The sequence below is a fragment of the Rousettus aegyptiacus genome, unplaced genomic scaffold (assembly GCF_014176215.1).
Source record: "Rousettus aegyptiacus isolate mRouAeg1 unplaced genomic scaffold, mRouAeg1.p scaffold_m13_p_8, whole genome shotgun sequence".
NCBI lineage: Eukaryota > Metazoa > Chordata > Mammalia > Chiroptera > Pteropodidae > Rousettus > Rousettus aegyptiacus.
In genome coordinates, this window is record NW_023416311.1 from 2,426,883 (window position 1) to 2,437,018 (window position 10,136).

At 57.6% G+C, this 10,136-nt stretch overlaps 1 protein-coding gene and 1 long non-coding RNA gene across 9 annotated transcripts in view; one reads left to right on the plus strand and one right to left on the minus strand.

Annotated features, from left to right (window-relative positions):
• The window catches only part of ZP2 (zona pellucida glycoprotein 2), a 25,366-nt gene extending 18,805 nt beyond the window's left edge, over positions 1 to 6,561 (plus strand). For 5 of the 7 annotated variants that reach the window (XM_036225675.1, XM_016155525.2, XM_016155524.2 and 2 more), the window contains 8 exons: positions 342 to 468; positions 1,199 to 1,380; positions 1,474 to 1,565; positions 1,666 to 1,790; positions 1,957 to 2,146; positions 2,961 to 3,096; positions 3,174 to 3,270; positions 3,678 to 4,010. In XM_036225675.1, coding sequence (XP_036081568.1) covers positions 342 to 468; positions 1,199 to 1,380; positions 1,474 to 1,565; positions 1,666 to 1,790; positions 1,957 to 2,146; positions 2,961 to 3,096; positions 3,174 to 3,270; positions 3,678 to 3,988 — 1,260 coding nt within the window. In that variant the 3' untranslated portion in view covers positions 3,989 to 4,010. Of the gene's footprint in view, positions 1 to 341; positions 469 to 1,198; positions 1,381 to 1,473; positions 1,566 to 1,665; positions 1,791 to 1,956; positions 2,147 to 2,960; positions 3,097 to 3,173; positions 3,271 to 3,677; positions 4,011 to 4,583; positions 4,899 to 6,255 lie in introns of those variants that run through there. The other 2 variants (XM_036225674.1, XM_016155526.2) reach the window with 2 other exon arrangements.
• Positions 1 to 9,863, minus strand: part of LOC107516099 — a 16,144-nt gene extending 6,281 nt beyond the window's left edge. The window contains exons 1-3 of one of the 2 annotated variants that reach the window (XR_001598199.2): positions 9,084 to 9,863; positions 1,145 to 4,687; positions 379 to 868 (exon numbers count right to left, since the gene is read on the minus strand). This is a non-coding gene — a long non-coding RNA (uncharacterized LOC107516099). Of the gene's footprint in view, positions 1 to 378; positions 4,688 to 9,083 lie in introns of both variants that reach the window. The other variant, XR_004952520.1, reaches the window with a different exon arrangement.
• Positions 9,864 to 10,136: the final 273 nt, after the last annotated feature.

Here is a 10,136-nt window from a genome sequence, read left to right on the forward strand (position 1 = left end):
AACAGGACAACTTTATCCAAACAACCACCAGGGAGTAGCCCTGCGTCAGGGTGTGTTTTGCAATGACGCAGCATCTTTAGAGTCCTTTTGTCTCGAACCCGGCTCGGCAGGGCGCTCCGGTCCCCTTCGGAACCGGACCTGTCCATTCGAGCTCTCTGCAGCGCCGGGTGCCAAAGGGCACGAGATCAAAGCCCTGTGTGGCCTGCCTGGCACGGCATGCCGGGCTGCCCCGGGTCTCCCCCGCCTGGGCGTGAAGGGAATCGGGTCAAGTGAGGAGTGCATCTGCGCGCTTCCTTCCCGCACCCCGCGGGGCGCTCACTGGCACGCCTCTCTCGTCTCAGTTCTCAGGAAAATGCCCATCCTATCAATTCTACTTACCCTCGCTCCAGCTGACCTTCATCTTTCAACGGGAGATGGCGTCCATGGTGGTCTTTCCCGAGTGCCTCTGTGAGTCGCCGGTTACCATAGGTAAGGAGCCCTTTGAAAAAAAATGGTCTCCGCATTGTTTTTCCCTTAGCCCTTCTCGTGCACGTGATGAAGTAGATAGAAGTCCGCGTCGAGGACGCCAAGGACAGGTCAGAAATGGCCCAGCTGCTATGACAGGGCCCTAAGGAAGATAACGTAGCCAAACCACACGCGCAGGCAGACCTCGCGACAACGGTTTCGTGTTTAACCTAGATACATCTCGTGTTAGGAGCCTGAGCCCCGCCCTCCACCCCCATCTAAATCTGCTTCAAACCTGTGATGGGAGACCACAGAATTTTCAAAGATTCCCCCTAAACTCCTGCCAGTTCCTCAGAAAACACAGAGTGGGTATTTCCTCTCGTTCAGTATCACCTCGGCCCTTGAGACGTCATCGTTCAGTGATCTGTATCAGGTCAGGACAAATAGGGGAAATCAGTTCCTGCCTCAATTCCTCCCTCGGACACTCAAGATTTGCGTCTTGAAAGACAGGACACAGTGGTACAAGGCGCTACGCTTCGAGCCATGGATAGTCTGACTCTTCAGTCGCTTCGGCCCCTCGTCGGGCTTTTTTCGGGGGTCTCCGAACGCCCACGGGGCTCCCTCCCACCACTCTGCTCCCTCTCCCCTTGGCTGGAAACCCTTCTGTGCACGCAGAGCAGCCCCTCTGCTCCCCAGGCACCTGCTCTCTCTCTCCTGGTCACTTGAGGCATTTTTCCCCGCTGTCCGATCGCAGGTAAGCTGTGTACCCGGGATGGCTTCATGGACATCCGAGTCGACAGCCACCGAACGAGACCGGCCCTGGACCTGAACACCCTCAGGCTCCGGGACGCGTCCTGCCGGCCTGCCTTCGAAGCCGCGTCTCGGGGGCGGGTGCGGTTCCACGTACCCCTGAATGGATGTGGAACGAGGCACGAGGTTAGCACCCGGGCGGCGGACGGCAGCGTGGCGAGGCTTGGCTTCGAGGTGACTGGTGAACCACCCTCTCGCTGACCTTTCTCTGACTTTAAGGTCAAGGACGACAAAATCATCTATGAAAACGAAATACACGCTCTCTGGGAAGACCTCCCTCCAAGCACGATTTCCAGAGATAGCGAATTCAGGTGTGACGCAATCGCTACTTGACTTTCGGGCTCCAGGTGCAACCCAAGCAGTCTTTTAACCTAAAATTCTCTGTGTCCCCACGCCCGACGGCTCTCACAGAATGACGGTGATGTGCTCTTACGGCTGGGATGATGTACAAACAAATGGCAGTGTCCGAAGCGTCACCCCTCCGGGGGCCCTAGTGAAGCCGGGTCCACTTGCCCTGAGCCTGCAAACCTACCCAGGTGAGACATCTCGACCTACGAAACCTGCGCCAATACTTCCGGGAGCTCTGCCCTAACAGGAACTTTCCGATGCTGCCCGACCAACGGAGTTGGCAGTGATGCTTAATCGAGCTCCCGCTGGGACCGCCAGGAACCTCCATCCTGAAAGGTTTCTCTTCCATTTCAGATAACTCCTACCTGCGGCCTTACGGGGACGGGGAGTACCCCGTGGTGAGATACCTCCGCCAACCGATTTACCTGGAAGCGAGAATCCTGAATAGGACGGACCCCAACATCAAGCTGGTTTTGGACATCTGCTGGGCAACGCCCACCAGGGACCCGGCCTCTCTCCCGCGCTGGGACGTCATCGTGGATGGGTAGGTGTTCTCCACGCATGAGGCAGCCCCGGCCGGCCCATCGAACGGCCAGTGCAGAGGCCACGACGCCCCCTCGAGCTCTGGGAGAACTGTCGCAAAGGCCCCGATTCTGCTCTGGCTTCTCAGGAACCAGGTGCCTCGTGAGGTGCCTCTTGCTTTCCGATGGGAAAACAGTGGGGAGCTGAAACAATGGGATTTTTCCGAGGAAGTCTGGCTCTGATACTCTCCGTCTGGAGAGAAAACAGAGCTCAGGTTTCCACGTATTGACTGACTAGCTAGGAGGGCCGGGTGCTGTGTATTCTGTGTGTTTCTGACCTTCATCCTTCCATGAGACACTAGCCACCTCACTTCATGAGGAAGAACCCCAGGCCGGCTGCCTAAAGAACCAGCCCCAAAGTAATACCCGGTGAACGGTGGGACCGGAAGCCCGTTTGGCTCTGGGCCTGCACGCCGTAGTCCTCCGACTGACTGGGACATGTCACTGGCATGTACTAACTGCCTGGGACATAAGCGGTACTCAGAGCAGTAAGAAGAATTAAGCCAGTAGCATCTAAAGACACATACCCAAAAGTTGTAGTGCTTGATGTATTTAGCCAGCATACAAATAGGTACTTAAATTCTATTAATGCAATTGTAATAGTAGGAAAAGAACTTGTGACTTCATGGATATTGCTGGAAAAGCCAAGTCAGAAACACACGGAAGGGTCCAGCAATAGTCCTGAGGGTGCTGCACGTGACCGAATCCAGGCAAACGCCGACTCGGACTCCGGGCGAGTGTGGCTGACTCCCCCCCGCTCTCCCCGCTCTCTCGCAGCTGCGAGTACAACCTGGACAGCCACAGGACCACCTTCCACGCCGTCGGCCCCTCCGTGGCCTTCCCTGGCCACTACCAGCGGTTCGACGTGAAGACCTTCGCCTTCCTCTCGGAGGCCCGAGCGCCCTCCAGCCTGGTACGCGATCGACAGGTCACCGGGGCCCGGCTGCGTGCGAGGGCGCGGAGGCCACCTGACTGTCCCTCCGCCCCCAGGTCCACTTCCACTGCAGTGCCCTGGTCTGCGACCAGCTGTCCCCCGACGCCCCGCTGTGTTCTCCGACGTGCCCTGTGTCATCGAGAAGCAGACGAGGTAAAAATGGCAAGTCCTCGTGACCGTGAGCTTACTTGGAACGAGCCTAAATGGGGATGAGAGCCTCATTCCCTACCCAGTGCCCGGAGCCTCGGAGACCCTGGCCCGGGCCGCGCTGCCTGGAGTCTGACGCGGGCAGGCCGGGGGGCAGTCCTGCGGACACCTTCCAGCTTCTGCAGACGTGACTCCAAAACGCGGCTCTTCCTGAGTCTACGTAGACTCGGAACTTCACATTCTCTGAATTTTCTTCGAGGCCTCATCCCGTCCCTAGAGTACGGTGTACGCTGTGTCCTGCAAAGGCAGGAGGAGCCGGGCTGCCATGGAGGTCTCCTCGGGGGGAGTCCATGGATTCACCCTTTGCCAAGACTCGCTTATCCCAGAGGTCAAACCGTATCCCCCGTCTCCAGCCGCAGGGGCCGCTGTGGAAGAGCAGACGGTCAGCCTCCCGGGACCCATCCTCCTGGTGTCGGACGGCTCTTTGGTCAGAGGTACGGGTTTAAAGCCTGGGGTACGTCACAGACTCCAGCCCATGGCTTTGTGTCAGATCGAATCGCGCGCAAATCACACACGCGCATCGCAAACCTGGACGAGGAGAAAGGACGGTCCCTCCTCCGGGGCCCGCCGCGGCTCCGGCTCCGGCACGTCCCTCCCGAAACCCCCTTTTAACACAAGTGGGATTGCGTGTTCTGTCACTTGCCCTTCTGAACACTCGGCTTAGCCAACTTCTGTCTGTACAGGGACCAGCCTCACCGCTAGCAGCTAAATAGGGTCCCATCTAGGTCGCTTCTAGTTTCGTCCCCAATGCCTCCCTGGAGCCCTCTGGAGCCTTTGCCGGCCATGTGACAACGTCACGATCTGTCTCTGGAAGGACGACCGGTGGGCCTCGGCGCCACCAAACCTAACTTTTTCCTGTCACCACCCCATAACCTCATCCCAGGTGGCCTTACTGTTGGGCCTAGAATCTGAAATGGAGCCGTCTCAAACCCCCACGTACTGACCCGCGGGGGAGCACACCCTCGGGGACAGCTCACCACACGTGTGGGGTCAGGATGCTGAGTTGCGCAGGCTGGGGCTGTAAGGGACTTTCCAGGTGTCGGAAACTGAAACTGACCTTGGGTTGGTAAGAACGAGCCAGGGAGGGGAGGCCGGCCCACAGGGTCAGGCTGTACCCGGGTGTGAGCTTCCCAGGGGAGTCTCTTCAGGCCTCGGTTCCGCGTCTCTGGGGGGCCTTCGTATGCGAAACTTCGGCTTCAGCGGACGCTCATCGTCTCGATGTGACCTCGAGACCTGCACGTCTGTCTGCTTCCTTCCAGACGTCGTGCGCTCCGAAGGGGCCGCCAGACACGCCGCTTTCCACATCGCGGCTGCCGCGCTGGCCCTGGCCGGTGTCGCCGCCTCGCTGGGCCTCGCCCGTTACCTGTGCAAGAAGAGAACCGCGGTGGTAAATCGCTGACCAGACTTCCAAATAAAGCGCTTGAAGTGAGCCTCTTGCCTCTGTCTCATTAAGAGTGAACAAAGTCCCGGGGCCATTTGCCTCGGCCACTCTTCTTCAGAGCGAACCTGGCCCCTTCCCACTGCCCTCGGGGCGGGCTTTGGAAACTTATGACTTCCCTGTTTCCTGTCACTTAGCTTTTTATGACACTGGCAGCGCCACAGAATTCAGGCGGCAGTGGGGCTTAGCTACGGCCCACCCCCGGGGCTGTGCAGGTGACTCCAATGCCTCTTCCCCTCTGTTCTTGTATACCAGACGGGGAGGGGCAGGAAGCCCCCCTAATATTTGGCATAATTTCCCTTCTCTGTAAAGGGGAGAAAACGGGTCTTCCCGAGGCAGAGATCTGGTTTCCTTCTTAGGAAATATTTCCCATCTCCGGTTACTTTCAAGTACGTACACAGCTTTTCCTGAGGACTTAGGGACCGAGTCTCCGGGCTCGGCGGTCTCCTTGCCACTCCTACGCCTGCTCCCTTCCTCCTCCCGAGCCTTCGCCGAGGGCGCCCCATCCCGTGCTGGGCGACAAGTCCATGCTGTAGCCCTCGCGGACCACATTCGGGACATCTCACGTAAAACAAAGGCACTCGCGTCCGGCAACCAGAAAAGCTCTGGATCTGAACTGGAGCTTCGGCCAGTGCAGAGAGTCGTGAGGTGTTTAAATCTCCCCGGGGCAGGGAGGTGAAGGTGGAAATGTGGAAGTCCTCAGTGCTGGCGGGTTCTCTTCAGCCCTGGACCGTGAGGGGTCCCACGCCTGGGTTTTTCACAATCGAATCTTCTTGACGGAAGAAGTGCGTGTCTCCTTGGCGATCGTGCGGCCCTGCAGGGTTTTAATACTGAGCCCTGATGGGGGCCCGGGGGCCGGGGGAGGAGACCGTATTCACACTGTGAAAGGTCTGGTCTCCCCAGGGTCAGAGTGAAAGGTTCCGGTCGTCTCATCGAGGCCATCCTTTGGGTGTTGCTTTGGGAGGGAACGAGGCGTTCTGCTGCTGATACGCCAGGAAACGGCCTTGCAGTCACCGGGGAAAGTCTGCATCCGTGTTAGCATTATACGCTAGGGCCGGAAACACCGCATCGGCCGTGCACCTTAAAACGGAATTCGGAGAAACGTTGGCCCTCAGCTGCCTGGCCATGCGGGAGCCTGAATCATAAGCCGCCCCGCCGCCCCGCACACGTCCCAATTCCCACCGACCGCATGCTCTTCCCTCTCCATGGCCCCAAAGGGACTTCGCAGATGGGTCTCGACAAGGGGTCACTATCCACGTGGGCTCACTCACGAGGGTCCTTCTAAAACAGGCAGGAGGCTCAGGGTCGAAGAGGTCCCTGTTGCAGGAGTCACAGAGATGGGCCCAAGGCCAAGGGATGCAGACAGCTGGGGAAGCGAGGAAGTGGACCCTGCCCCGGGTCCTCCAGGAGGCGCACAGACAGCCCCGCGGCCACAGTGTGGACCTCTGACTTCCAGAACTGTACAATCGTCTTTTTTTTTTTTTTTTTTTAAGCCCGTAGATGCGTTCTTTGTTACAGCAGCAGGAGAAAGCTCATACGCCCTCTCCCGGGTCGCCACCCACAACCTGCAAACCACTTGCTAGAAACGCTCATTTGACAGATGAGCGTCTTGAGCCCCGGTCTCATCCACGAGGTGGTCTGTTTGCGTAGAGTCACAGGTCGGGATCGGGGTGACCCGGGCCCCAAGGCTGCCCCCGCAGCGAGACCCGGTTCTGATATGTTTGCCACAAATGCTGAGCCGGAACTCAGAGCGACAGGCCGAGCTGACTACGGAGCACCTGCTGGGAGGGATGCTGGTTGCCATGGTCACCTGGGGCCGATACAAGGTGCATTGATTAAAGGAGCGTTCTCCACTTCTAGGGTGCCCGGGGGGAGGCGGCCTGATGGGGAGGGGAACCGCGTGGGAGGAGGCCGAGCTCCAGTGCCACCCCCTCGCCCAGCCTAGGGTGCAGGCTCCCTCATCGGGAGCGATGGGCCGTCACTGTAAGCCCGGAGCAGGGGGCAGGCGAAGGGCATTTGGGGTGCTAATGCGCTACTGGGCGGTTCGAGGGTGGAGGCTGCAGGGGCTAGCCATGGACTTGCAGGCCCCGGGGAGCCCCTCTGAGAGGGAACCTGTCTTTCCTGCCCCGCTGTGCTGTTTTGGGGCGTTTTATGGAACTTGTAGGGGCTCGAGAACAAGAGCTGAGTTTGGGTTCTGGATCTCTGTCTTCACTGTGTGACCCTGGGCAGAGGGAACGTCCTCTGAGCCCAGTTCCACAGCTGGGAAATGGAATCGAACCTACTTTGGAAGCACATGCGTGTTCAGCGACATAATCAGTATGTTGGTGTGTGGACAGGAAAGGGGCCACGTGCCACATCTGACAAGCCCGGGGGAGGCCCGAGTGGCAGGTCCTACAAACTCAGACTGAAAGTAACCGCACGGGATGGTCCGAACATAAAAATACCCGACTAAGAGGGAGTCGCGGCTGACGGTCCTGTCCTAGGCCCACAGCTTCCTTGGCAAAGGTCAGTCTTTACCTTGAGTGAGCCTGTCTCTTTGCACCCAAGATAACATACCTCTGAAATGTCAGAGTCGTGTTCTTTTCCAGAGCCCTCGGGGCACACAGGCCTGCACCAGAGCAGGAGACCGCAGGACCCCCCACACTGTCATCTTGTCCCCCGCCTGCCCTCTCCAGGGCTGTAAATGTGGATTATTAACCATCCTGTACCCGCCCCTGTAAGAGGTACGCGTCCCTCCGTTTTACCTTTCACCCAATCCCAGAGGTCCCCCGCTTCGCTTTCTCCCGCCCCCTTAATCTACCACCGACAGATTTCATGCAACCAACCCTCCTTACGCCTCCTCCTCTGATTCTCACGCATAAAAGCAGCTGCAAAACCGCCATTCTCTGCAGCTCTTTCGCGATCAGTTGCGATTTTGCTTCCCGGCGATTGTCATCGGTTTGGCTCAAATAAACTCAAAAACTCCCTACCAGTTTGGATGTGTCTTACGACAGGTGTATAAGCTGCCCAGTCAGCGTTGGAGTCACTTAGACACCCAGATGACAATAGAGCCGTTCTAGGCACTGGAAACAACTTCCCACCTAATATTGTGAACAGTTAACTGTAGGCTGAAGGAAGCTATGTGCCGGAGGAGAGGTTCTCAATCAGACGAGCCTTCTGTAAAACACACAGGTCCGGACCCCACCTCCTAAGCTAGAGCTGGTAAGGGGTGGGGCCTAAGCACGTAGGAGGCTCCTTAATGGCCCCAGAGAGGACGAGTCCTCATCCCTGGAACACATTCCTATTCCGAGAGCCATGTGCTACATGATTAAGGGTCTTGGATGGAGAGATCATTCAGATTACCTAGGTGGGCCTGATGTGATCACAGGTATCCTTATAAAAGGGAGACAGAGGAAGGGTCTCCACCTTCTTTTCCTGTAATATTGTGGTGTATAACACCATATATACGTTCTGTCTTTTAGTCCTGGTTTCTGGCACAGAGCTCCCAAAACTTCTGGAATTTTCTCTAAGTGTTAAGAGCCATCAAGGTCTTTTCTTATGTTAATGAGTATCTTTCGGCAAGCCCCTAGGTAAGGAGGAAGGCTGGTTGCCAGGGGAATGAACCAGGAATAGAGGGCTGGGTGTAATAAAGCCTCCAGAAAACCTCAGAAGGAGGAGGGGGTTCGGAGAGCTTCTGGGCAGGGGAGCGTGTGCAGATGTGGGGAGAAGTGGCCCAGATGTGTGTGTGTGTGTGTGACATCGTGACTCTTCGAGCTATAGTAGCCGTCTTGTCGCCGTGAGTAAACAAACCTAAGGACGCTGAAAATGTCGGAGCAAAATCACAGAAATCCTGGAACGTCGACGACCTGTTTCCCGAATCGCCCCTGGAACCACCCGCCTCTGGATTTCACTGTTCGGGGAGCTGTTAAGGGTTCGTATTACAGAAGGCCTTTTGTTTCTTGTAGGGAAAAACACCCAAACTGACTTAGGCTTAAAGAACCTTCATCCTTAGAAGAAAGTCTATGACTATGGTTTGCACTTACAAGAACGCACCAAGTTATGTGCGAGTTTTTCTTTGCATTAATAGCCACATTTCTCTGAACCAGGAATAAGAATAGCTTTTGTTAAATGTGTTTCGCTTTGGCTCCCTGGGGACCCAAGAGGACCAGATTCTGGTTCTGTTCAGCCTTGAATTCTGCGAGGAAAGGGATTTGCCCCAAAATGTAGCTCAAAGAAGCTCGATTCAAAGGGGGCTGGTGGTCCTTGCTTCTCACCAGACTTAGGGGCCAGAGGGGAAGCGGGCGCCGGAGGCCCAGGTTCCAGCCCGGCCCTGCAGACTTACCGTGTGGCCCGGAGTCAGCAGTCGTCCGCCTCTGGGCCTCAGGTGTGTGCCATCCGCAGGAGAGGACTGGCCAGGGCATCGATCACCTTGCCACTCCAAATGTGGTCCACGGAAGGTTTCACCTGGGAGTTGGTAAACGGTGCAGAAACTCAGGTCCTGCTCCAGACCGACGGACGCAGAATCTGCCTCTGACCACCCCTCGTGTGTATGCACCGGACAGTTCAAGAAGCACAAGTCAAAGAAACTTCCCGGCTCAGGGCTGTGGCCGCCGCCCGGCCAGCTCATCGCCTGGACGTGAGCGCCCTCTGCTGGCTCAAAGATGAAGCACTTTCTCTGGGACAATCACGTTCTGATTCCTTCTGCGGGTTTCCCAAGTTTTCCGAGTGAAGGTGGAGGCTCCGGCACCCACCCTGGGGTGCAGGACTGGAGAACGTGCACCCGGCCTTGCGTTTTCGAACGCCGATCCACGTCTCCAGCCTGGAAGGGCCGCTCCCTCCCAACGACCCGCAGCCTACTCTCCCGACGTCTCGTCCTTGTCACTTCTGCTTTGAAGAAGGGCAGCAGAGCGTGGAGGACCCAGCCGGTGACGCGGTTCTCGTGGCTTAGTCACGAGCCAGCTCTGGGACCTTTGGCAGATGACTTGCCCCGTTTCTTCTGCCGGTTGAAGGTCGGGCACGCAGGTGGCCACAGCAGGACCTCTCAGGACCGTTATGAAAGGTCAGAGGTGGCAAGGGACGGGGAAGCTTTTCGAAAACCTGACCTGTCTCACAAATGCGCGTTCGTGATGCACAGGCGGCAGGGGCTGCTCTGGCGCATGCCCGGCCGCACCCCGCCCCCAGGCCCCCGCCCCCAGACTCCCCCCATCCCCGCCCCCGCCCCAGACCCCCGCCCCCAGGCCCGACCGGCTCTGCTGCTGCTCGGCCTGGTGCTCAGAATTCTCATTATTTGCCTAGATGAGGGTTTCTCATCCTTGGAACTGTTGACATTTGGGCCTGGATCGTTCCTTGCTGTAGGGGGCCGTCCTGTGCATTGCAGAACGTGGAGCAGCATCCC